Raw genomic sequence first — 27,324 nt, 5'->3', positions numbered from 1 at the left:
TAAATTTCATGTTGAACTGTCTTCGTGAAATACACATCTCCCCTACACACAAGCTGTTCTCTCCATATCAATCATGGCCACTGCAAGTAATGTTTCACAAATATTCTGTAAATCACAGAAAACCCCATGATAATGTGAAATATGACTTTCACTTGTCTGTTAGACAAAAGAATCACACATGCCTCTCTCCCATCAGCACTAACATTTGTTATGGATAATAACACATTCAATCACAACTATTTTTGGAAAACGGGTTTATTTTAAACCTTCCCTCCCCCCACTGAAAACACTCTTCCAAGGACACAGGCTCCTACAAACCACAGCCCATTAATCCAACTATGGAATGGGAACTTTTTCTTCCCACTAACTTTTTTTAAAGTTGTTTTTTAAAACTGGCCGGGTGGCTCAGTTGGTTGGAAAGGTTGCAGGTTCAATCCCCAGTTGGGGCATATACAGGGAGGCAATCGATAGATGTTTCTCTCTCACATCAATGTTTCTCTCTCTCCCTTCCTCTCTCTCTCTCTCTCAAGTCAATAAAAACAGCCCGGCCAGAGTGGCTGGGTTGGAACATCGTCCCGTGCACCAAAAGGTTTCGGGTTTGATCCCTGGTTGGGGCACCTTTGGAAGACAATCAATCGATGTTTTTCTCCTCCCTCTCTCTAAGCATATCCTCAGGTGGGGATTTAAAAAATAAAATAAATAAAAACATATCATCAGGTGAGGATTTTTTTAAAGTTGTTTTTAAGAGAATTAGTATAAAGCCCAAGGTACAAGGTTATGGAATACTTAAGAGAAGGACAGGTCTCTAAAGTCCCTAAATCTCTGACCCTCTGTGAAGTGACGATAAGACAGGTCCAGGTTTTTATCAAGAACCTTCATCTCAACTGGAGCCTGTGGTCCTTTTAGTTGCTGGCATCAGCAAAGATGCCAAAGAGCTAAAATTTTAGCCCTTCAATTTGAGGCTGGCATTTACCTTGATATTTGTAATTCCATTACAACACAGCTAGAGCTCCCCTGTTCGAGCAGCAGGTGACCAGTCGTAGAGGTGTATTTTGAATGTCACTATATCCATGTGGGTGACAGAGGCTCACCTGTTTCCAGTTGATTGCCTGAAGAGCAAAGCCCCTGGAGTAACCTGCAGGACTCGCCTGGTTCTGAACACTTCGGTAACCTGTCTGTTTTCCTTCCCTCTGTAGACAACGTCAGGACTGATTGATCATGACTTCTATAAAGGAGCAGGCAGCAATTAGCCGGCTCTTGAGTTTTTTACAGGATTGGGACAATGCTGGAAAAGCCGCAAGGAGTCACATCCTTGACAATTTCATTGAAAACAACCAAGGCAAGACTGCCCCTGAACTGGAGCAGGAGTTTTCCCAGGGAGCCAGCTTGTTCCTGGTACGCTTGACCACCTGGCTTAGACTCATGTATCCTTTGCTGAACAGGAGAGAGAAAAAGAAAACAAAACAAAACAAAACAAAACAAAAGGCCATCTTAAAGAAAAAAGGAGAGGCGATTATTGAGGGAGCTCTTTTCTCCATTCTCAGATTTTAGAACAGGACATCTGGTGGTCAGATATCATCCAAAAATCAAGAACTCTCTCAATTTCTTGTCTTTCCAACCTATAAATATATCCTCATCTCACTCCTAACCTCTTTGGTGCCCATCAGAGTTAAAGTTGGTATTCCTTCTGTCTAGAACTAATCCTCTATTAGTATTGCACTTGAATCCCCTCCTATCTCCTTGGGGACTGTATTCTTTCTCTGCTATAGTTTCCACCTTTGCCTCATCACCAGATTTTTTAAAATATATTTTTATTGATTTCAGAGAGGAAGGGAGAGGGAGAGAGAGATAGAAACATCAATGATGAGAATCATTGATCAGCTGCCTCCTGCATGCCCCCTACTGGGGATCGAGCCCACAACCTGGGCATGTGCCCTTGACCAGAATTGAACCTGAGACCCTTCAGTCAGCAGGCCGATGCTCTATCCACTGAGCCAAACCAGCTAGGGCTCAAACCCCTTATTTAACCTTGAACTTCCAGAATATATGAGTGAAACTAAGGATTTGTATATTACAATGACAAAACTATTAGTTGCCATTTATTGAGTCTTTTTCTAGGCACTAAGTTATGTACTGTACAAATATTATCGAATTTGAACCTAACACCAAGCCTATTAAGTGATTGGTATTATCCCATTTTATAGATAAGAAAGATGAACCTTTAAAAGGTTGAGTAATTTACTGGTAAGTGGCAGAGATAAAGTTTGACAGGTCTGTCTGGCCCAAAGCCCACATGCCATCCACTCAACTTCAGTGTCTCCCACCCAGTGGACAGTGCAGAGCCTCAGCTCCACCTCTAACACTATACAAGGAGTAATATAGCCCCACTCCCTCCACCTGCGTCCAGGCAGAGAGACCTGACTATTAGAACTCAGACTCAGCCCTAACTGGTTTGGCTCAGTGGATAGAGCGTCGCCCTGCGGACTCAAGGGTCCCAGGTTTGATTCCGGTCAGGGGCACGTGCCTTGGTTGCGGGCACATACCCAGTAGGGAATGTGCAGGAGGCAGCTGATCGATGTTTCTCTCTCATCAATGTTTCTGACTCTCTATCCCTCTCCCTTCCTCTCTGTAAAAAAATCAATAAAATACGTTTTTTTTTAAATAAAGAACTCAGACTCTGAGTGAGACTGCCTCAGTTCATATCCTGGTTCCATCAGTTAACATTGGGACCTTGAGCAGGTCATTAACCTGTCTGAGATTGTTCGCTCACGAAGTGAATGGAAATACCACCTGGCCAGCATGGCTCAGTGGTTGAGCGTCAATTCCCGGTCAGGGCACATGCCTGGGTTGAGGGCTCAATCCCCAGTGTGGGGCGTGCAGGAGGCAGCTGATCAATGATTCTCGTCATTGATGTTTCTATCTCTCCCTCTCCCTTCCTCTCTGAAATCAATAAAAATATATTTTTTAAAAAGAAAGAAAGAAAGGAAGATATACTAATAGCACCCACTGCAGGTACGGTGAGCATTCAATGAGACAATGCAAGCAAAGTCATTAGCACAGTGCCTGGCACACAACAAATGCTTTGCATTTGTTAGGTACCACTGATATTGTGGCAGACTTCTGGAACAACTTGCTGAAATAATGGACCAAGAATGCCTAAATTTCAGCTAATTTCTTACGTGTTCTAAAAGCCTGTGATGTGTGATGAGTGGCTATGAACATAGGACTTGCCTGGGCCAGAGGAAACAGGAGATGATGAAAGTTGGTCAGCCTAGCTGGTAACTGAAGAAAAGAGGGAAAATGCACTAGGGCAGGAATGGGGGCTGGGGTTCGGGGGAGCAAGGGGCCGACAAGGTAGGAATGGAGAGACTACCATGTGAGCTGATAGGCAGGCCCCCAGCTATAGTGGCAATAGGCAAGAGCAAACACTGTTTCTATAGTAAAGAGCCTTTCCTAATGAGCCAATCTGTCTCTACGTCTATTGGCATCCTGGGAACCGGGGTGCGGCAGAGATAATTTGCCTCACGCACCCTCCCCCCACCCCCCAACAAAGCACCATTAACTCCAACCCGTTACATTAGCCTTTATCAGTCTTGGAAGCTCTCAGTTATCCTCCATGAGCTGCAATAATTTCAACTAATTTCTTAAGTGTTCTAAGAGCCTGTGATGTGTGATGAGCCTAGTAATTGTTGACTGGTTCCTTTTCTGTTGTGGTTTGATTTCATACCTTATATCCAAGCTGATGCGTGCTCTGGGTGCTTTATTACAATGAAGCTTTTTGCAAAGGCTCACATTAAAAATAACATTAAATACTGAGGTTGTTTTAAATCAGAGTTTAATTTTTCTGCTATCTCCTGTTGTTCTTATTAGGAAGACATGCAATTCTTCATAAAGATAGTGACCTCCAGTGTAAAGCTTTGAGCAAGTACAAAATTGGGAATTAATGATGAAGCTGATTGTTTTTAGAAAAGTCTAAAAATGAGGCACAAAGTAATGAACTATGCTGAGACTTAAGGGTGCAATGGTCATAGCAGAGAGAGGCTTTCTCCAGGCAGCCTTTATTCACCAGAGCCTCCTTGCTCTCTAGAGAGCCTGTCAGAGCCAAGGTGGCTGAACTCTCCCAGGAGAGCTTGCCGGAGAACCATGAACATGCCTGCCAGCATCCCCACTCCCTACCCCACATGTGTCACCCCTTCTTCAACCTAGTGGCCCTTCTCAGACAAAAGGTCATTCTGGGTCATCCTAGGTCATTGATGGTGCCAGTGATCAGACACAAAATCTGGGTTCTATGTGGAAAAACACCCTGAAATTCACTCTTTAACTTGTCATTCAGCTATATGACCGGCTCAAGCTTAGAGAAGGTTTTAAAGTCCATTGGCATCTTCTTAGCATCTGTAAACAGGTAAGTTCTGTTCTGGAGAAATTCTGGGTTCTCTGTTGCATATCGGGCTCATGGTATCCTTGGCATCCGAACCACATGGGACCAGGGCTTCTAGTTATCTGTGGGTACCTATTAGCCCCCAGGATGGGCCCAGGGCTAGTGTCAGCTGTGCTCCTGTTCTAGTTGCTCCTCCATTCCGTGTTCTCCATTGACCCTTTACTAGTCAGCATCCCTTTGGTTGTGAAATACAGAAATTCAACTCATAGGACCAGGGAAAAGGGTAATTTATTAGCTCACTTACCTGAAAAGCCAGAGGGTAGAAATCCATATTTCAGGCCTAACTAGATCCAGGGGTTCAAAATATGTCATTGGTGCTTGGTCTTTCCCTCTCTTTTTCTCCATTTCTCAGCCCTGTTTGCCTCTGAATTCATAGGCCTCGTTGTGCTGTGATCCTCAGAAGCTCCAGGCATGCATCTTTGTAGCTCAACCACACACCAAAAAGAAAGCATATCTTTCCCACGGATTCCCAAGAAAGTCTCGGGTTTTGAACCTCAGTGGACCAGCTCAGGGCACACACCTGGCCCCAAACCAATGACTACAGTCAGAAGGATGACATACTCTGTCACCTGCTTACCCTACCAAAACCACATGGCTTATGAGGGGTAGAGGGATGATTCCCCAAGGGACAGTTGAGCTGCTATTACAAGAAAAAGAACAGATGCTAGAAAACCAAACACAAGAAATATTCATTGTATTGAACTTGCTAAATGCAAAAGGAAGAATTTCCCAACTATTGTGTCACTTTACCCATGAACATTTCCTGGATAGGAGGGCAAAGTATGTGAAGGAAGCACCTTAGAAAGGTTAGTGCCAAGGAACTTGACAAGTGTCTTATTTCTACTCTTCTATCCCTCTGGACAGTAACCGGTACCTTATAGAATTTCTTGAGGTTGGAGGCGTCCTGACACTCTTGGAAATACTGGGGATGGAGAATATCAAAGAGGAGGACAAGAAGGAATCCATCAAGCTACTTCAGGTTATTGCAAACTCTGGCAGGAAGTACAAGGAGCTCATTTGTGAAAGCTATGGTGGGTACTGCGTATGACAAGGGTGAACTCCCATGTCTGCCTCGGGAAAGCGTGCCGCGGAACTGGCTGCACTGCAAGCACTTGGTCCAGTAGACTCCGTTAGTTCCCACCCATATTGCCACCCCCAGACCCAGATTTATGATTTTCCTGATTCATCACCTGCTCAAATCTTTCTACTGTGGTTTTAGAAACACTTTTTCCATTTTAAATATATCCTTTTACATGCATCCATTCAACAAAGATTTATTGAGCCATTGCCTAAAATCCTTTGTGAAACCAACTTATGAATAACTCTAGAAATAAAATTGAAATAAAATCATTGAATATGAGTGCTAGGTATATGCTAAGGTGCTGGGAACACGAAGATGAATAAAATACAGTCCCTGCCAAAGAGGTGAGAAAGGTATATAATCCAGGATTTTCAGTATGATCCATCAAATGCTCTGACTAAGGCAAGTAAAAGAGATGCCATCCCCTAAGCATCCCTTTGTCAAAGCACTTCCTTCATTGCACTTTGTTGTTGCTGTTGTTGTTGTTAAACCTCACCCGAGGATATTTTTCCATTGATTTTTTTTAGGGAGAGTGTAAGAGAGAGGGAAAGACAGAGAAAAACATCGATGTGCACATCAGTTGGTTGACTCCTGCACGAGCCCTGACCAGGGCCTGGGCTGGGGAGGAGCCTGCAACCAAGGAATCGAACCTGGGACCCTTTGGTCCACAAGCCTATGCTCTGTCCACTGAGCCAAACCAGCTAGGGCCCTCATTGCACTTTAATCATAGTTCTCTGTGTGTCCCCCATGGCCTCTCTGAGCCTCAGGATATTTATCCATAAAATGGGACTAACACCTCCCTCTCAATACCATTTCTAGGATTAAATGACATAGTATTTGTGAAAATATTTTGTAAACTGTTGAGCACTAAGCATATGTTAGTTATCACATAGCCATCAAAATGCATTTTTTTTTGTGCATTTTGCAGAGCCATTTTAAATTTTAAAACACTTTGATAAGCTGAGATGCCTATACTGAAACAAAATCCTCCAGCCACATAGCCAGAGGTGAACAAGACAATGATGCAACATGAGGCTAAGCCTCAACTTTACTCTGATTGAACGGGCTTGGTTAAATACATCTTAATCCTATTACCTCGTGTTGTGTAATATTTTTTTTAAAATAGAATTTATTGGGGTACAGGTTTCAAGTGTACAAGTCAATAAAACAACATCTGCACACTGCATCGTGTGCCCATCGCCCCAAGCCAAGTCTCTTTCCCTCCCCATTTTCCCCACCATTGCCCATCTCCAGCTACCCTCCACCCCCCTTTCCCTCTGGCTAACACCACACTGTTGTCTATGTCTATGTGTTATACATATGTTTTTTTGCTTAATCCCTTCACCTTCTTTCATCCAATGTTATGTAATCTTGAGTGAGGATTGTTTTCATAAATCCCTTCCAATTTAGCATTTCCTCTCCTTTTTGCTCAGGTGTACGATCCATAGCAGAATTTTTGGCAAAGTCTAAGTCAGAAGAGACCCAGGAGGAAGTTCAGGTTCTGCTGGATTCTTTGGTCCACGGTAATCCCAAGTACCAGAATCAAGTGTACAAAGGTCTAATAACTTTACTGCCCTCTGTGTCCCCGAAAGCTCAGCAGCTGGCCCTGCAGACGCTCAGGACTGCCCAGGTGAGCCCAGGCTGCATGCTCCTGTGGTTCTGATTCGCACGCAGTGACCTTACAATTACCTTCCACAGTCGCACTCCATGCAGGCATGAGAAACGGAGCTCAGCCTCCCACTGCACGTGTGCTGTTCAATCAGCGTTACTTCTAGAAGGCCAAGGCCGGGCAGAGAGTTCACGTCTCCCGTCAGAGTGATTTGTCCTGTTTACTTAAGGATCAGAAAGATGTTGGCAGACTTAAAAGTGTTTGAGACAAGCCACAAGGATCATGAAAGGACTGTAGAAAAGATTAAAGGAGTCAGTTTGATAGGGAAGGAATCCCGGTGCATTTGTAGATAGTGTGTAAGTGAAGAGACCAGATCTCTGGTGCTTGGGAAAATTCCTTTATTTCTTGGCCTCTGCCTTCCTCTCAGACAGTACCCTGGAATGTGAGCAAAGTCAGATTTGGGGCATGGTGACCACAGGAAGACACCGTGCCTCTTAAGGAGGGAATTAGAGACTCAAAGAATGGTTTTGGGATGAACCGTCAAAAGCCCTCAAAACAGCTCTAGGATGGGCTGGAGGCAGGGGAATAATTATGGCAGTGGTTTTCAACCTTTCTAATGCTGCGACCCTTTAGTACAGTTCCTTATGTTGTGGTGACCCCCAACCATAAAATTCTTTTCGTTGTTACTTCATAACTGTAATTCTGCTACTGTTAATGAATCGTAATGTAAATATCTGTGTTTTCGGATGGTCTTAGGGGCTCTACAGCAGCGGTTCTCAACCTGTGGGTCGCTACCCACAGGTTGAGAACTGCTAGCAGGGTCGCCTAAGACCATCGGAAAACACACGGTAAGGCCTGAACTGTGGCAGTGGGAATACAGATGACCAGGTTGGACAGACATTTTGGAGGCAGAATGCATGGGACTTGGGGCAGTAAAAGGAAAGGAGTCAAAGATGACACCCAGCTTTGGACTTAGACAGCAGGGTGAGTTGTGTGCCACCTAGAGAGTGGAGAAACCTATTTCATTTGAAAAGAGTTAGGTTTTGACTCAATAAATGTGAAGAGCTTTGGTGGCTCCATCTGAGGAGCAGGCCAAGCTGGTCACAGAAGACATAGATAGGTCACTTGTTTAAAAGATACTTAATCCTGCCGAAACCGGTTTGGCTCAGTGGATAGAGCGTCGGCCTGCGGACTGAAAGGTCCCGGGTTCGATTCTGGTCAAGGGCACATACCTTGGTTGCGGGCACATCCCCAGTAGGAGGTGTGCAGGAGGCAGCTGATCGATGTTTCTCTCTCATCGATGTTTCTGGCTCTCTATCCCTCTCCTCTCTCTTCCTCTCTGTAAAAAATTAATAAAATATATTTAAAAAAAAAAAAAAAGATACTTAATCCTGAGCCTCCCTCCCATACAATCTGACAACTCTCAGGCAGCCTTTAGTAATACTTTTTCATAGTAAAATCCCCAAGTAATTCTGATTCCTAGCTCAACTGAGGAATCACTGTTCAGAATCTAGTAGAGATGCCCATTGGACAGTAGAAAATAAAAGGCTGAAGCTGCAGAGAGATACCCTAGGTGAGGATAGCAGTTTGAATTTCATGAGCAGAGAAGTGATAACAAACCATGAAAGTAAATAAGATCACCAGGGAAAATGTAAAAAGTAAGAGGAGAGGCCTGGCTGGTGTGGCTCAGTTGGTTGGAACGTCATCCGGTACATGGAAAGGTTGTGGATTCCATTCCCAGTCAGGGCACAGGGGCATGTACAGGAAGGCAACCGATCAATGTTTCATTCTCACATTGATGTTCCTCTCTCTCTCTCTCTCTCTCTCTCTCTCTCTCTCTCTCCCCCCCCCCCCCATTATTAAGTGCCTCCTACATGCCAGGCACTGTTAGGGACCCACATAGACTACCTCTTTTTGTCTTCATAATAGCTGATGGAAGCAGGTATTATTATCCCCATTTTAAAATATGTTTTTATTGATTTTAGAGAGAGAGGAAGGGAAAGAGATAGAGAGATAGAAACACTGATGAGGGAGAAACATTGATCAGCTGCCTCCTGCACACCCCCTACTGGAGATCAAGCCTGCAACCCGGGCATGTGTCCTGACCAGGAATCAAACCAGTGACCTCTTGGTTCATGGGTCAGTGCTCAACCACTGAGCCACACTGGCTGGACTATTATCCCCATTTTAAAGATGATGGAACTGAGCCTTAGGAGGATGCTTCTTAATTATTCGAGGCCACACACTGATATGTATTTTTTTAAGAATATTTCTTTTTTATATATATTTTTATTGATTTCAGAGAAGAAGGGAGAGGAAAAGAGAGATAGAAACATCAATGATGAGAGAAAATCATTGATCAGCTGCCTCCTGCAAGCCCCCCACTGGGGATTGAACCCTCAACCCGGGCATGTGCCCTTGATCGGAATTGAACCCAGGACTCTTCATTCGGCAGGCTGACAGTCTATCCACTGAGCCAAACCATAAGTGGGCATTTAAATCCAACTCTCTTAAACTGCAGAGTCCTTATTCTTTTGACATCTTCTTTGCCTCTTTGAAAAAAGAACAACCCTGGCTGGGTAGCTCAGTTGTTTAGAGCAGCATCACGATATGCCAAGGTTGTTAGTTCAATCCCCAGTTAGGCCACATACAAGAATCAACCAATGAATACATAAATAAGTGGAACAACAAATTGATGTTTCTCTCTCTCTCTCTCAAATTAAAAAAAAAAAAAAGAATGATGAAAACCATGAAAGGAAAACAGGACTGTGATAATCAAGGAGAAAGAGCTTCATTCAATAAGGAAGATATGATCCGATGGGTTGAATACAACAGAGAGATTAAGTATGGGGAGAACCAAAAAAGAGTCCCAGCAGGAAAAGCATTGGTGAATTAGGGCACTGTCCTATGGCAGGAAAAATTAAATTGCAGTAGCCTGTCAGAGGATGAAGAAGAGGCTTTCCTTGGGAAGCCTGGGAGTAAAGGAAAAAGAGCGATAGCAAGAGAAGACAGAGGGGAAGGACAGGAGTGTCGATCTGGGTGAGCTTGAGGATGTTCAGTGTTAAAGGGCAGGAACCAATGCACCAGTAAAGGTTGAAGATGTAGAAAAGAGGGGTTCCCTAATTGTGTGAGGTTCCTAGGGGGAAAAAGATTTAGGATCTTCTCACTCTCCCTGGCGTGTGCTGCCCTCCCCCTAGCCAAGGTAGCCAGCTTACTCCTGCATCTCTAGCAGGTGGCCAGCTAGCCTGAGCTGTACACCTCCTGAGCTGGAGGGTTCAGTGGCAACCTCGGCAGATTCTCAGTCAATTTTTGACTGACCAGCCCTGCCTTCCTCTCAAGGGCCAAGGCCCAGTGACTGCCCACTGCCCTCATTCTCCCCATTCAGCCAGGCTGCCTAGCTATTTGGAAGGCTGCTTTTCATTCCTCCCAGATGGGTAAGATGTAAAGGGTAACCACCTTGTCCTTTATGTCTTGCCAGTCGATCATCGGAGCCACACACCCCAGCATCGTGGACTGCGTGCTGAATGTGCTGCGCACGATGCACCTGGAAGTCCAGTATGAAGGTAGGGGAGGCGGCCAGGTCTGCCCCACATCGCAGAAGGTGGCAGTGAGAGCTAGGCACCTTCGCTCTTAAAAGTTCTCTCCTATTCACAAAGAGCCTTGTCGAGTGTCTGGATAGCCTTGGCAGATGGAAGATGTTGATTCAGGATTGATGAGCAAGTTATTCAGGAAATGACAGTCACCTGTACTTCGAATCAGCCACATGGCACTTTCACAAGTTGTTTAGGATCTGCCTGGGTCCAGAGCTGGCTCTGGTTCCCAGTCTTAGGTGGTGCTTCCCCTCTAAACAGAAATCACCTGAGCACTGTCCTTCTTCTAGGAAATGACATTATGTGTCTGAATATTCAGATGGAGGAATGGTGGGGCAGGTATTTCTGTTTTTCAGGCAAAAGCATTGAAGCACAGAGAGATTACGCCTTCTGAGGTTAGCCAGCTAACTAGATTCAAACCAGATCTGTCTGACTCCAAAGCATATGCTTTTAACTGTAGCATATGGCAGTTATCTGCAGGATGTTATTCCCTTCCCTGTTCCTATAGTGATTCAGAGAAGGGAGATTCTGTTTTTAACAGGAGGATTCAAGAGAAAGTGGTGTTTGAGCTGAGTCTTCGAGCATGGAAGAATTTAGGAAAGTAGACTGGAGCAGAGGAGGGCATTCTGGAAAATGGAATGGTATAAATGAAGGCCTAGACATTGGGAAAAGCAGGGCGTATGTGGGGAATAACAGGTAGACCATTTGGTGGAGGTTTGGTAGAGGCCTTGGTCTAGGAAGACTAGAAAGGTAGGCTAAGACCAGATTACAGAGCACCCTGACTGCCAGACGGAAGAGTGGGCACTCTTTCCAGTTGGCAGCATGAGCCATTGAAAAGTGGACCATGAACAGGTGGGTGGCAAGGGAAAGCACTGTCTCAGGAAGAAGGCCTGGGTGTGGTCTGCTAGGTGGCCAGAGCCACAGGGAGACTTGCGGCTGGAGGCCAGTGGGGAAGCCTTTTGGATTGTCCATACAACAAAATGGGCACATACTGATCTAGCTGAATACAGAGCCGCAGAGAGAGAATGGACAAGACAGAACTGCCTGGGTGTGGAGAATGAGATGGCATATGCAAGGGGGAATGGGCAGGGCCGAGGAGGCCAGGACAGCGAGGAAAGTTCTGGGCATCATGCATATCGGGACTCCTGTGTCCAGAATGACAGGCTGAGCCCCAGGTCCTAGACGTCTGGGAGGGGGAGAGGAGCAGGCAGGTTCTCAGGTTCAGGTGTGCAAGTGAGATTCTCAGGAAGATCAACAAAGGTCTGAAGGCTTACGTTCAATATCAATCATTTTCTGGAGGCAATGTTGAATGAATGTCAGGGTGTTTTTCCTTCAGCAGCACTGTCTATTTTGTACTTGTTTGACCGCTGCAGGTATGTGTGGGTACAAGGGCCTTATGTGTTGAGAAATAATGCTGTGTTGAAATTGATTACCAGCTGGAGCAGTCTCCTAGCTGGGGAACAGTTGCCAGTTGAGGGGGTGGAGTGGTAGAGGCACCTAAGTAAAGGTCAGAAAGTTGTCGCTGGCATTGGACCAAGGGAGTGACCTGGCAACTTAATGTTAGGAAGCTTAATCAAACAACCCCAAGGAGACTGAAGTGAGTGACAGTGAGACCTCCCTCCCCCATCCCACTTCCACATGGCAGAGTGACCACTCCCACTCAGCCACCACTTCTCAGCTTAAGCATTTCTGCTCTGAGGTCTTCCCCAACCTGCCTTCCACCCTTGCCCAAATGTAGCCTCCTTCCTTATTACCACCCTTAGCCTTCCTTCATCCCTCTAGATAAGAACCTCCCTCCATTGGTGCAGTTCTCTTCAGAATGGTAACTGCCCTTTACATAGTCTGCACAATTCCAGTGCAACTGTCATCCTTTTTGTCCTTATGTCCTCCCCGTAATCCCTAGCATATGTTAGGTCCTCTGTCGACTTTTGTTAAAGGAATGAGGTCGGGAGGTGGGAGTGCTGCACATGCACACCTTCAGTGACCACTTGCCTCTGTGCCTTTTGCTTCCAGACCTGTGAGCAACCTCAGGCAGGGGCTGGGTCTGACTCATCTCTTTTTCCAGCTCGGGGCCTGGGACATAATGGGTACTCAGTAGAAGTTTGTTGAATAAATTTATGAAAAATGGCTTAGCTTCATTTATGCTGAGGAAGCCCTCCTGAGTTGGAACTGGCTCGGCTTCTTCCCAAATCAGGCCCAAGTTAGAGTCCCTCTGCATTTACTTCATGACAAGTACCACTGTGGCAGGCAGAGCATGAAGCTTTATCACTGCCTTTTTTATTTGATGTGTGCGCATGTGGGCACAGTGAAACTCTGTACCTCAAAATAATTTCAAAAATGCCCAACTCATAACACGTGCCCAAGAAATGTCTGCTGAAGAAATGAATTATTCTTTTTCACCAGGCCCTTAAAATAGTCTTCTTGTAATTTGGAATATAGAGAATGCAGATGGAATGATTTTCCACTAGAGGGAGCAGTTTCACATGGTTGATGCAGTGGAGGTTGAGGGAGAGAATACTGTACTGTATCCGCTTCTCCTCACACTCCTCCAGAGGCAGGGCAGGGGAGTTCTGACAGGTCTGAGATATGGTCCGAACAGTGGTGAGCGGAGAGGGCCAGACATGACTATCTCTTGAGTTTGAAGACGCCAAATTGCAAGACCAAGATGAAGCTTCCCTTTACCCCCAGGGTGATGGCAACAGTCAGGACAGAGAAGCCTGTGACCAAGAGGAGCGGGTGGCATAGCTGAATGGACTGACCGTAAAAGGGCGGGGTCGGTTTGTTTGTTTGCACTCAAAGACACTATTTATTTCATCAAAGTCAGGCAGGATGATCTGTTGAGAGGCAAGTGGTCAGCGTTGAGCATGAATCCGCACACATTTCCACAGTGAGCTGCAGGCGATGGCCTGGCTGAAGTCGATTCGGGGCATTCCCCCGCTGAGCTCACAGAGCGACCTGACCCAGCCTCCGTCATTCCCCGGCGCAGAGGGCAGAACGGTAGCACCAGACTTGTCTTTATCTGCTAGTTTGTTTTTTAAAAACAAATATTGATTGAACTTCTATGCTGTGCCAAGTACTATGCCAAGTACTTGAGTTTTGAGTTTTCTTTGTACTGAGGAGAAAAATTAATGGTTTGGGAGGAGAGAAGGGAGGATGTGCGCTCTACCTCCCACGCTGTGTGCGGCGGAAGTGGGGCTGACATCCTTCCCCGGGGAAGGCGACAGGGAAAGCAGGATTCTCAGGCAGAATCCGGTGAAAACAGGACCGGGAGAGGCTGAGGGGGCCGTGTGTGGCAGTGGTGGAGGAGCCTCACCTCCTTCTTTGTTGAGAACCCCACCTTCCCACCTCCAAATCTGCCAGCCGGCCTGACCCGCATTCTCTGCTCCGTCCCATCACATGGCAGTGTCCCTGCTCCATCACCTCTTCTCCTGCTCCTTCTCTCAGACTTCTCTCCCGCAGCTCCCCACTCCCTGTTCTTCTGGAGCAGTGGTGGGCAAACTCATTAGTCAACAGAGCCAAATATCAACAGTACAACGATTGAAATTTCTTTAGAGAGCCAGATTTTTTAAATTTAAACTTCTTCTAACGCCACTTCTTCAAAATAGACTCGCCCAGGCTGTGGTATTTTGTGGAAGAGCCACACTCAAGGGGCCAAAGAGCCACATGTGGCTCGCAAGCCGCGGTTTGCCGACCACTGTTCTGGAGCATCATCTTCATTGACATGCAAATGTACTCTGTATCTCCCATTTTAACAACAGTCTCCTTGGTAATCTGTGGATTAAAAGATATTTCAAAGACATGTCCTTCAAAAAAGGTAAAATTCAATCAGTGTTTGAGGATGATTACCCCTCCTTGACCCCAACTTCCCCTCCAGCTACTCATTTTCCCGTTTTCTCCCTGCTCGATCTCTCACTACTCCTGACCCATTGGTCAATAGCAACTCAACTCTCTTCTCTTGGCTTCTGTAATACCACTTCCAGATCTCCTCCAGCCTGCTGGTTTTGCCATTTTTGCTAGTTTCTCCTATTTTTCTACCAGACTGTTGGGTCAGCATACTTCAGCTGGGTTTCTTAAAATTACCTTCCCTCACACCTGGCCCTGTGCCCCTGGAGGAGGGTGGTTAGGGAGCTCTGTGTTACAGGTTCTGGAACACTCTGCCCTTTCAGGTTCTCAAAAAAGACTGAAGGAGCCCTGGCCGGTGTTTCTCAGTGGTTAGAGTCTCGGCCTATGCACTGAAGGGTTGCAGGTTCGATTCCTGGTCAAGGGCACGTACCTGGGCTGCAGGTTTGATCCCCAGCCCCAGTCAGGGCACATGCGGGAGGCAACCAATCGTTTCTCACATTGATGTCTCTCTATCTCTCTCTCTCTCCCCCTCCCCCCTTCCTTTTACTCTCTCTAAAAATCAATGGGTGATTCTCTCTCATCATTGATGTTTCTATCTCTCTCTTCTCCCTTCCTCTCTCTGAAATCAATAAAAATATTTTTTTTGAAATCAATGGAAAAATATCCTCAAGTGAGGAATAACAAAAAATATTTTTTTTAATTAAAAAATAGAGTGGAGCCGAAACCGGTTTGGCTCAGTGGATAGAGTGTCGGCCTGCAGACTGAAGGGTCCCGGGTTCGATTCCGGTCAAGGGCATGTACCTTGGTTGTGGGCACATCCCCTGTAGGGGGTGTGCAGGAGGCAGCTGATCGATGTTTCTCTCTCATCGATGTTTCTAGCTCTCTATCCCTCTCCCTTCCTCTCTGTAAAATATCAATAAAATATATTAAAAAAAAAATAGAGTGGAGAAGGAAACCTGTGCACCAGGCAGTGGCTTTCTCGTCCCCACTGCAAGAGATTCTGATTGTCCATTCTTGTCCGATCTTCACTTTGAAGGAGAAATAACCAGGGAGAGGGCACTGCCGTCTTCATCCACTGATTCCTGAGGAGTTTTTTTTCAGATGCTTAAGATTTTAGAATTTCTTTCAATGATGAGCCCACTTAACCTAAGCGAGCCAAAACTTAAGGGAGGACTTCTCCTAAGTGGGCCTGCCTGGAATTCATCTCCATTTATAATTGCTGTGACGTGAAAAATGGCAGTTTCCTCCCAGGGAGGCTTGCTCTTCCAGGAATTAGTGGCACACAGGGACTTAATCATGACAAGTTGTCTAAAGCCACAGAAGTACCCGCTCACTGTCTCCCTCCCTAGAGAAGAGACACTTCAAAGTCATAAAGTTTTTTAGAAGGACAAATTAATGAATTCTGTTGGGGAGTTGAAACAATATGTGTGTATGTAAATATATTAGTATCTTTTACAAATAAATTGTTATCTTAGGAACATAAAAATTACTATTTTATTTCATCAGAAGCAGACCAATCATTATACTAGTAAATTAATTTGCCAAATGTATGTTTACCAAAAATCAGTTGGTCAAATGAGCAATTTGCTGAATGTCCAATTCACCAAACTACCAATTTACTGAAAAAATCATGTTTCCTTTAAACATTTGTAAACTTTATAGCAATTCCTATTGGTTGTATTGGTAGGGCCTAAGAGAACTGGGAGAAGCCAAAACTTCAGGTTTCTCAGGGATTTCAGACTCTCTCTGCCCCTCAGTACCCCCTTTCTGTCCTTTATTAGCCCCCTTCTGTAGCCCTCTGTCTCCCTTTCTCTGCCCCACCCTCCCCAGCCCCTCTTCTCAAGGATGGGCAGTCTAGGCCGAGTAGTATGGTGACTTCCAGCAAGCTCAGTTACCAGGTTCCCCTCCCTGCCCCCACTCCCTGGCCCTGCAGCTGCACAGGGCTGGGCAGAGCAAATGAAGATTCCTTAAAAACCTGCTGTGAAGACAAAATGAAAGCCATTATATTCAGGCTTTGCAGAAATCTACGAAAGCTGTTAAATCAGTCATCTATATTTGTTATCTATTGCTATATAACAAATTACTCCAAAACTTAGTGGTCAAAAAATAAACATTATCTCACATCATTTTTATGGGTCAGGAATCTGGGAGCAGCTTAACCGAGCGGTTCTGGCTCAGGGTGTCTCAGGAGGTTGCAGTCAAGAGCTCAGCTGGGGTGTGGTCATCCGGAGGCATCTGGTGTGGCTCACTCACACGCCTGGCCAGTTAGTGCTGGTTGTTGCCCAGAAACCTCGGTTCTTCACCATGTGGACCTCTCTGCAGGCTACTTGAGTGTCCTCACAACATGGCAGCTGGCTTCTCCCAAAGCAAGTGGTCCAAGAAGGAGCAGAGGAAGCTCCAGCGCTGTTTATAATCTAATCTCAGGAGCTGCACCTGTCACTTCTGTTTTCCTCTGGTCACTAGATGCCAGTCACTAAGTCCAGCCCACACTCAAGGGGAAGAGAATTGGGCTCCAGCTCTTGAAAGAAAATATGCTAAAAACTTTGTGAAGCATATTTATTTATTTTTATTTTTTTTTAAATATATTTTATTGGTTTTTTACAGAGAGGAAGGGAGAGGGAGAGAGAGTTAGAAACATCGATCAGCTGCCTCCTGCACACTCCCTACTGGGGATGTGCCCACAACTAAGGTACATGCCCTTGACTGGAATCGAACCTGGGACCCTTGAGTCCCCAGGCCGACGCTCTATCCACTGAGCCAAACCAGTCAGGGCTATTTTTATTTTTTTTTAATATATTTTATTGATTTTTTACAGAGATGAAGGGAGAGGGATAGTTAGAAACATCAATGAGAGAGAAACATCAATCAGCTGCCTCCTGCACACCCCCTACTGGAGATGTGCCCAAAACCAAGGTACATGCCCTTGACTAGAATCGAACCTGGGACCCTTCAGTCCGCAGGCCGCCGCTCTATCCACTGAGCCAAACCGGTCAGGGCTATTTTTCTTTTAAAAAACATATTTTTTTAATATGTTTTTCTTTTTTCTTTTTTAATATATTTTATTGATTTTTTACAGAGAGGAAGGGAGAGGGATAGAGAGTTAGAAACATCGATGAGAGAGAAACATCGATCAGCTGCCTCCTGCACACCCCCTACTGGGGATGTGCCCGCAACCAAGGTACATGCCCTTGACCGGAATCGAACCTGGGACCCTTCAGTCCACAGGCCAATGCTCTATCCACTGAGCCAAACCGGTTTCAGCTAATAATATGTTTTTCTTGATTTTAGAGAGGGGAAGGGAGAGGGAGAGAGATAGAAACATCAATGATGACAGAGAATCATTGATGGGCTGCCTCCTGCACATCCCCTACTGGGGATCAAGTCTGAAACCCTAACATATGCTCTGACTGGGAATTGAACCGTGACTTCCTGGTTCATGGGTCAAAGCTCAACCACTGAGCCACACCAGCCAGGCTTTTAAAATATATTTTTATTGATTTCATAGAGGAAGGGAGAAGGAGAGAGAGATAGAAACATCAATGATGAGAGATGCCTCCTGCATGCCCCACACTGGGGATCTAGCCCACAAACCTGGGCATGTACCCTGAACCAGGAATCGAACCGTGACCTCCTGGTCATAGGTCGATACTCAACTACTGAACCATGCCAGCCAGGCAGGAGCATATTTTAAAACCAACATACCATCTGATAAAAAACTTCTGAAAAAAGTCTGCTGCATATTTTCTAAGGATGTGTTATTTCCCTAAAATTACATGAGAATTCTACCACTAAGCCACCAATGCTACAGCATCCCCAAAATTATATGAGCACTTCAACTGCAACATTTTATTGATTTGAGAGAGAGAAACATCCTACAACCTTGGCTTATTGGGTTGACACTCGAATCAACTGAGCTACCCAGCCAGGGCCTCAACTATACTTTATTTAGCATTTATAAGTTTCATTATACAGTCTTCCAGAGTTGTCATTTGTGTTTTTAATAGAAAGCCCTCGGGGGGAATTTTGTTTCTAATCCCAGTTTGCCTGGCCTTCAAAGCCTCTGTGTCTGCCCCGGCTTGGTACCGTCTCCCCTTGTCCCCTTGGTATAGCAGTGTTTGGCTTCGGTGTCGGGAGCTGTTCAAAAAGTGCCAGCGAATAGGCTGGTGGGACTCGGTGTGAGACTTGCCCAGAAGAGCAGGTATCAATGGAAGACACACATAGCAATTCATATACCACCAGAGCACATAGCATTAATTACTTTGTTGCCTGGCTTTTTAAAACAAAATAGTGCATAAAATAAAATTTTAATGTTTCAGCACTGGGTGTTGAACAGTATGTGGTGAAAGGGGTGGCAAAATGTACAGGAACAAGAAACAGAATGTAATTGGTCAGAAAATGCCTGACACAGGTTTCTTCCTTACAACATTACAACTTGCCACACACTAATCCTGCTGGAAAAAGAGGCAAATCTGTGTATGGACTCAAACTGAAGCGCACTTCTCACCTGTGGCCAGCAGGTGGCAGTCTTGTCTGGAAGCGAAGAGAAAGAACTGGACCATGGTTTTCCAAGGCTAGCAAAGAATTGTGAAACAAACCTCATCTGTGCCCAGTGACTTGGAATGGTTGCATGACATAGCCACAGTTCCCAGATGCAGTCCCATTTCTAAGGCTCCTTCTGCAGCTCTGTCACCTCTTTTACTGTGACTCCCTGGGCTTCTTCATCTATCAGACAGGTGATTGCCTCACCAGGCTTTCTCCCAGTCTGCCAGGCCGTGGGTTCCACAGTTCCTCCTTGGATTGGAAGAATCTTTCCTCTTGCACTAAAGTTTCCACTGAATGTCAGTGGCCCACTCCTTACACCTGTGCTGCTTACTGCTGCTTCCAGCAGCACTGGTGTAGCTGACACCTACTCAGTTGATACTTGTCGAATGAATGAGTATGGGCCCTGCCGAGCTGCTCTCGGCCTCACTGGGCATAATTTCTCAACAGCTCCAACGCTTCTGATCCAGCCACTGTCCTGAAGACTCTTCTCTTCCTTCCCAGACCCAACTCTGCTGGCTTCCTCCCACCTTTCTGGAAGCTGCTTCTCAGTCCTTTGTACATTCCCGTTCCTCCACCACTTTCTTTTCCTCTCAGGATTCAACCCCAGGTCCTCTTCTCTTTCTTTTCTTCCTGTGGAACCTAATCCACTGCATGGTTTTAATTACCACCTATAATGATAGAAACAATAATGGATAACATTTACAAAGGATTTACTAAATGCCAAGTACTGCTCGGTCTCCTTACTCATTTAATCCTCAGATGAGGTGGACACTATTGTTCCTGTTTTACGGGTGATGAGCAGAGTGGTTGAGTGACTTCTCTCGGGCTCAGCCCTCTCCCCTGAGCTCCAGACCCATATTTCCATTTGCCTCCCGCACCTCCCCCCTTGGATGTCACTAACCATGTTCAGAATTGGACTCCTGGTATTCTAGCTCCAAACCTTTCATTTTCCAAGGTCCCAACCTCAGTGAAAAGCACCCAGATGTAGGCAATCATCATTTCTTTCTTCATCCCATTTTTAGCCAACTTCCAACAAGACCAGTCAACTCTAACTCCTGAATGTGATTCAAATATGTCTCCTTTTCTCCATTCTGTCTCCTCCTTTACCAGTAATTCAGATCTTTGTATTTCTCATCTCTAAACCGAATGCCATCTCTCCAGTATGGTGCCCACACATAGTCTATTTTCCTGGTTCTCCACCAGAGTTTAGTGGTGACAAATATGAGCTTTGGCTCTGGCCGGTTTGGCTCAGTGGATAGAGTGTTGGCCTGCGAACTGAAGGGTCCCGGGTTCGATTCCAGTCAAGGGCACATGCCTGGTTGCAGGCTCAATCCCCAATAGGGGGCGTGCAGGAGGCGGCTGATCAATGATTTTCTCTCATCATTGATGTTTCTATCTCTCTCTCCCTCTCCCTATCTGAAATCAATAAAAATATATTTTTTTAAAAAAAGAATATGAGCTTTGGAATCTGACAGTCATTCTACTACTTATCAACTGTTTGACCATGGGCAAGCTACTCAGTCTTTTTGAGTCTTGGTTTTCTCTGATCTGAAAGATGAGAAAACACCTGCTCTACAGGGTGGTTGGCACGTGCAAAACCCTCAGTACCTGGGGCTGACCTACCCCCACCAGCTTAGCTCTCACCAACACCCTGTGTCCCAGCCAGGCCTCCCTGCTTGCCTGGCCACAAGGGTGGCATGCACTTTGCAACATGGCATTTGCCACATTCTTCATTCCAGTCCCCTCCCACTCCCTATTGCTTTGTCAGCTCACATGTTACCTTCTCCAAAGAAGTCTTTTGATTCTCTAACCCCCAACCCCTCAACATGCTCTGACACCAACCTGGCTTCCTTCGTGTTCCCATAGCTCTTATAACAACATCATAAATGCCCGTTTCCTGAAGGCAGAGATTGCACCTTAGTCCTCCTCATTGCCCTAGCACGGGGGTCTGACACGGAGAAGATGCTCAATACGTATTTGTTAGGTAAATTAATGCACCAATGAATAAACCTGTGCCAGGCATTTTCCTGACCAATTACCAATCAGCGACTGCTTCGATGTAGGACAGGGGTGTCATCAGTACCACAGGCGTTGAGTCTCCTGTTGTCCTTTGCTTTCTGCATGAGCCTGCTATGCTTAGTAACTAACGCAGGGTAGAGAGTTGTGACTGGCTGTGGTTCTCGTGGAGATATTTGGGCAGGGACAAGCACTTTTGCTTTGGGTGTAAATAGTGACAGCTATGAATTTTAACTCAATCAAAAATGATTCAGTGAATAAATCTTCGTTTTTCTGAGGAGCATCAAGTGTTGCAGATACATAATCAATGAAGGATCAAGCATTTAGTGTAAAGTGAATAGGCAGAACCAGACATTTGTCTCCTGGAGTATTGGGTCCTACGTAGGCAGAGAATGCCGTTTGTGGTCAGGGAAACTTCATAAAATATCCCCATCGTTCACTTCTCCGCTGAATGTTCATGAGTCATGTCTAGCTGCAAGAAGAGCTCTCCGAGGCACAGGCAGGCACTCTTCCTGCCACATCCTCACACTAAGGTGCTACCAGCCTGTGCCTGGGACGAGCCCAACTACTACTGAGAGAGGCCCTGCAGCTGACAAGGCCCAGTGTGTTGGGTGTGAGGAGCCAACCACTCTGATCTAAAACCCAAGCTACACTCATTCAGAAGCAAAGAAAAGGTGTCACAACCAAACAATAAGAGTAGGTGAGAAAGATGTGGGGGTTTCAGACACCAGCCAGTATAGGCAGGGCTTGCCGAGCAGGCAGAGGTGTCCCAGGCGCATTACTGTGCAGGTGGGAGAGTGTTTGGGGCTGGCAGGGAGGCGTGGTGTGCTCGTCCCTTTCCCTCCAGTGTTGCTGGCTCTGTGATTCCAAATTAGAACCAAACCAAATTAGCCCTGACCGGGTGGTTCAGTTGGTTGGGACATCCTCCTGTACACCAAAAGGTTGTGGGTTCATCCTGGTTAAGGCACATGCCTAGGTTGTGGATCAATCCCCAGTCAGGGTGGATATGGAAGGCAACTGATCAATATTTCTCTCTCTCATTGCTGTTTCTCTTTCTCTCCCTTCCTTTTTTTTTTTTATGTGCTAAATTTTTATTTATGAATACCAAATACTTCAATTCTTTTTTTTAATTAAATCTTTATTGTTCAGATTATTACAGTTGTTCCTCTTTTTCCCCCCATAGCTACCCTCTACCAGGTTCCCACCCCACCCCATGCCCTTACCACCACCCCCACTGTCCTCATCCATAGGTGTATGATTCCTGTCCAGTCTCTTCCCGCACTCCCCACACCCCTTTCCCCCCGAGGATTGTCAGTCCACTCCCTTTCTGTGCCCCTGATTCTGTTATATTCACCAGTTTATTCTGTTCAGGTTTTTTATTCATTTGATTTTTAGATTCACTTGTTGATAGATATGTATTTGTTGTTCATAATTTTTATCTTTACCTTTTTCTTCTTCTTCCTCTTCTTAAAGAATACCTTTCAGCATTTCATATAATACTGGTTTGACGGTGATGAACTCCTTTAGCTTTTTCTTATCTGTGAAGCTCTTTATCTGCCCTTCAATTCTGAATGATAGCTTTGCTGGGTAGAGTAATCTTGGTTGTAGGTTCTTGCTATTCATCACTTTTGAATATTTCTTGCCATTCTCGTCTGGCCTGCATAGTTTCTGTTGAGAAATCAGCTGACAACCATATGGGTGCTCCCTTGTAGGTAACTGTTTTTCTCTTGCTGCTTTTAATATTCTCTCTTTGTCTTTTGCTCTTGGCATTTTAATTATGATGTGTCTTGGTGTGGTCCTCTTTGGATTCCTTTTGTTTGGGGTTCTCTGAGCTTCCTGGACTTGTAAGTCTATTTCTTTTACCAGGTGGGGGAAGTTTTCTGTCATTATTTCTTCAAATAGGTTTTCAGTATCTTGCTTTCTCTCTTCTTCTGGCACCCCCATAATTCGGATGTTGGTACGCTTGAAGTTGTCCCTGAGGCTCCTTACACTATCTTCATATTTTTGGATTCTTTTTTCTTTTTGCTTTTCTGGTTGTTTTTTGCTTCTTTGTATTTCAAATCTTTGGCTTGATTCTTGCGATCCTCTAGTCTGCTATTGGATCTCTATAATATTTTTTATTTCAGTCAGTGTATGCTTAATTTCTAGTTGGTCCTTTTTCATATCCTCGAGGGTCTCACCAAATTTAGTGGCCTTTTCTAGAAAATTCTTGAAAAACCTTATAACCGTGGTTTTGAACTCTATATCCAGTTGTTTGCTTTCCTCCATTTCTTTCATTTGTGACCTGTTTCTTTGTCTCCGCATTTTCACTGCTTCCCTGAGTTGATAGAGTGGCTTTGTGTGATAGGTGTCCTATAGGGCTCAGTGGCTCAGCCTCCCCAGTTACCTGAGGTGGACACTCTTGGTGCACCCCTTTGTGGGCTGTGTGCACAGTCTTGTTGTAGTTAAGCCTTGATTATTGTTGGTATCGCTAGGAGGAATTGACCTCCAGGACAATTGGCTGTGAGGACCCGCCGTATCTACGATGGGAGAACTTCTGTGCTGGAGACACCCTTATGAGGCAAGGCTTGCTTCAGTGGGGCTTTGGTGCTCACTGAGTCTGCCCCCTGAGTGTGTCCCTTATGGATCTGAGGAGTTGTAATCTGGATGGTCCTACTCTGACCCCTGGGTACACTGGCTCTTGGATCTCCAAGGAGATGCTAATTTAGCCTCTGCCTGAGGCCACCCAGCAGGAGCTACAAGAGATCTGCAGATTTCTCTTCTTTGTTTGGGTTTTGGAGGTGCCCAGATGAGGCCCAGCTGTGAAGCAATGCAAGCTGCTGTGGGGCCTTGGGCCTTCTTTTGGATGTTCTGGGTCTCTCTGACTCAGCTGCAGTTTGTTAGGTAAGTTTAGATTTCAAAGGACCAGGCCATTCATATGCAAAAGGCTCTTTGCACAGCTTGGTTGGGGCGGAGTCTTAGGGCGGAGCAAACAGCAATGGCTTCCCATCAGCCCTGCCCTAAGAGGACCCCGGGTCTCAGTGTCCCACGGTAATCCTTCAAGCATCTCTGAGAGAAAGCCGCCCTCAAGTTCCGCCCGCTGCCAGACAGTCCAGTTTCTCCCAGTATGAGTCTGGGTCCCCAGAGTCTCACCTGGAACTGGAGTTCAGAGCAGTTGGGAGCTTGTGTCTCCCTGCGGATTGAAAAAGCCAACCGCATACTCAGTTGCCAGCGCGCGCATGCCTCCGTACCTCTGGACTTTACTTCCGCACCTCCTCTGAGTCTCAGTGTGCTTTTCTCTTCCCTTCTAGTTGTAGAATTTCCACTTAGCCAGCCTTCCTGTGGTTCTGGTGAGGATTTAAAAAAAAAATTAGAGCAGCTGGAGGCTTTTCTCACATTGCAAAGAATTATCCCACATATGTTCTTACTGGGTAAAATCTCCTGACAGGGAACTAAAAGGTCAATTTCTATTATTCAAACAGATAATACTGTTAACATAGCAGTGCTGTGTCTGCACTGCATTCTGGTATGCAAAAGAGCTAATCAGGGAGGTAACAAATTATCCTAAATCTGGTCTCCCAGGAGTCCATGGAGAGAGGCCCCACCTGGCTCCTGTGCTGGGCAGCACGTTTCTAAGTCCTGTCCCACGCAGCCAGCACGTGTGTTTGGAGTAACATTTACCATGGTGTACCATCCCAGCCTGCCCATTCTAGCTCTGCCTCTCTTTGGCTCCTCTCTCTACATCTTCCAGGCACTCCCACAGTCCACTGACCGCTTTTACAGGGCTCCTTACCATACTGTAACAACAGACATTCTGTAGGCTGAGTGAATGTTGGGAGGAATAACTGGAAAATACCTACAGAAAACTCCTTCAATAAATTCTAATTGCCTCCTCCCTCCTAACCAAATCTCTCCGTCCTTTTGCTCCCACCACCCCCTAGCTGTGGTACCTTAGGCAAAGTGCTTTACCTCTCTGAGCCTCATTTCCTCTCATGTAAAATGGGGTTAACAGTCATAGTGTTATTGCAAAGCGAATCTCACTGCCCTCAGCACAGAACCAAGGCAAAGAAGGGCTCAATAATGGTCCATCAGAAACTGAAGTTTCTCCAAACTGCTGTCCACCTTGCCTCCACCCCTTTTTCACTTTCTGCCACACATCCCACCCACCTGCTGTCTCCTTCTCCTCACCCCTTGTCTTTCCTCATCCTTGTCTCCCTTTGAAAACCCAGCCCTTCCCTCCTCCATGAATCCTCCTGAACTCCTCCAAGCCTCCATGATGGAGGGACTCATCACCCAACCCTGTCCCGGCTAATGGCTGGTTGGGGTGTAGGGGGAGAGCTCCCCCTCCTCCTCTATAACCAAGAGCTCCAAGAAGGCAGGTCTGAGGTGTCCTCTGCCCAGCTCTCCCCACACCTGGTGCAGTGCTGGCCAATCAAAGGTCAGGAAAGGTCAGTGAAGAGAATGAGGTACAGCAAGCAACTGGGTTCAAGGAGCTCTTTGCTTCCTTGCTGGGGATGGAGAGTGTTGGAGGCAGGCTTCTGCATCACCTCTGCCCCTCCCCAGCCATCGAGCTGATCAAGGACCTGGTGAACTACGACGTGTGCGAGGCGCTGCTCAAGGGCCTCGTGGACCTGTTGACACCATCCCTCCCGGAGGCCAGCGAACTGCAGCCCAAGATCCTGAGCGGTAGGGATCAGGGATCGCTGGGACTGGGGGGAAGGCACCCCGCGAGAGCAGGGGCCCTGCCTCACAGCCGCCCTCCACCAGATTCTACGGTCCTCCAGCTCACCACCGCCCACCTGCCCGCCGTCCACCTGCCCGTGTTTCTGCAGCAGGCCGCCGCCGCCAAGGCCATAGGGTAAGCCGGCAGGGCTGTGGGTGGATGCAGCAGGCAGGCCCAGAGCCGGCGCTGGGGAGTCCCCAGAGGTCGCCCCAACCCGAATCCCGGACCAGGGTCCTGGCGCGCGGCAACACGAGCCTGGCAGAGGAGATGCTGCGCCTACGTGTGGTGCACAGCCTGATGGCCGCCATGGGCAACGCGGACCACAGCAACAGCCAGCGGCAGGCCAGCCTCACGCTGGAGGTGCGCGGGCGCGGGGTTGGGGGCGTGGGGGGCGAGGAGACGCGAGGGCGGGCGCCGCGAGGGCGGGCGCCGCAGTCACACCGCTGCCCCCTGTGCAGTACTTCGTGCGGATTTTCCCGGTGGTGGAGGAGCACGTGCAGAGGTCCATGGGAGAGGAGCTCTACAAGCTCTTCCGCGTGAGTGCTCTCGACCCGTCCCGCCTCCACAAAGAGCAGTGGCCCAGACAAAACGGGGCCTCCTCCACACTGTCCCACCCTGGTGCACCCCTCACACGAACTGGGCCTGGTGGCCAGCGGCAGGAAAGGACCGCGGGCGTGGGCTGCACCTGCCTCTTTCCATTCCCTCTCCTGCTCCTGCCTGCAACATCCCTCCCTGCTCAAGCCCGACGCCAAACCCAGACTGCCTTGGGCTGCACCTGCATCTTTCCGTTCCCCTTTCCTGTCCTCAGAGCAACGCAGAGGACTTGCACATGAAAATAGACAGCGTTCAGGTGGACATCTTGGCCACCAACAAAGTCAATGTTTCCAGAGGTGAGTGGGGAGTGAGGGGCCCTGGAGCCCGGGTGCAACCAGCACCCAGACTCAGGCTCACCTCCCTGTTTCCAGCATTGTACCATCATGGCCAGTTCTACAACAACAGGAGCTTTTACTTTTGCCCTCGGGATCAGGAGCAGCTGTCTGACATCACTAGCTTCCAGGAGGATGTGGAAGGAAAGGAGTGACAGAGCCTCTGAGGCAAGCCAGGAAGGCCAAGGCGGAGAGTCCAGCAGAAGGAGCCAGGGGTCCATCTCAGGGCGACTCCACTTGGCTGTGGGTGGGAGGCTGCGGGGGAGAGAGAGCTGCTGGCTGGGAAGAGTTCTATAAACAGTCTTGCTGTTTATCTGTTCTCTGTGTGTGTGGATGGGGAGGGAGATGCAATGAGAGCAGGGCCCTTGGTGATCTAATCTCCCGTTTCCTCTGAACTGTCTCCTACTTCTCTCTTTCCCCTTCACAGGCTCCAGACACACACACTGTGTGTTTCTTAACAAGCCATGCCTTGGGACTGTTGTGCTGACTTCTGGTGAACAGGGAGAGAGGTTCTGTTCTTAGACCCTCTCAGCGCAGATATCTAGCTGCATGACTAACTCCCTCATCTCTTTTCAGC

At 46.8% G+C, this 27,324-nt stretch overlaps 1 protein-coding gene across 2 annotated transcripts in view; it reads left to right on the top strand.

Moving 5' to 3' along the window:
• The window catches only part of ARMH1 (armadillo like helical domain containing 1), a 40,504-nt gene extending 13,450 nt beyond the window's left edge, over positions 1-27,054 (top strand). The window contains exons 4-15 of one of the 2 annotated variants that reach the window (XM_080655212.1): positions 531-675; positions 1,197-1,424; positions 4,334-4,402; positions 5,303-5,469; positions 6,953-7,149; positions 10,607-10,691; positions 25,662-25,784; positions 25,866-25,956; positions 26,052-26,181; positions 26,280-26,357; positions 26,630-26,711; positions 26,787-27,054. In XM_080655212.1, coding sequence (XP_080511338.1) covers positions 1,219-1,424; positions 4,334-4,402; positions 5,303-5,469; positions 6,953-7,149; positions 10,607-10,691; positions 25,662-25,784; positions 25,866-25,956; positions 26,052-26,181; positions 26,280-26,357; positions 26,630-26,711; positions 26,787-26,902 — 1,344 coding nt within the window. In that variant the 5' untranslated portion in view covers positions 531-675; positions 1,197-1,218 and the 3' untranslated portion in view covers positions 26,903-27,054. The remainder of the gene's footprint in view (positions 1-530; positions 676-1,196; positions 1,425-4,333; positions 4,403-5,302; positions 5,470-6,952; positions 7,150-10,606; positions 10,692-25,661; positions 25,785-25,865; positions 25,957-26,051; positions 26,182-26,279; positions 26,358-26,629; positions 26,712-26,786) is intronic. The other variant, XM_080655211.1, reaches the window with a different exon arrangement.
• Positions 27,055-27,324: the final 270 nt, after the last annotated feature.

This window comes from Plecotus auritus (genome assembly GCF_963455305.1).
Source record: "Plecotus auritus genome assembly, chromosome: 2".
NCBI classification, from domain to species: Eukaryota; Metazoa; Chordata; class Mammalia; order Chiroptera; family Vespertilionidae; genus Plecotus; species Plecotus auritus.
Note: the sequence above shows the minus strand (reverse complement) of the source record. Positions and strands in the feature narration are given on the sequence as shown.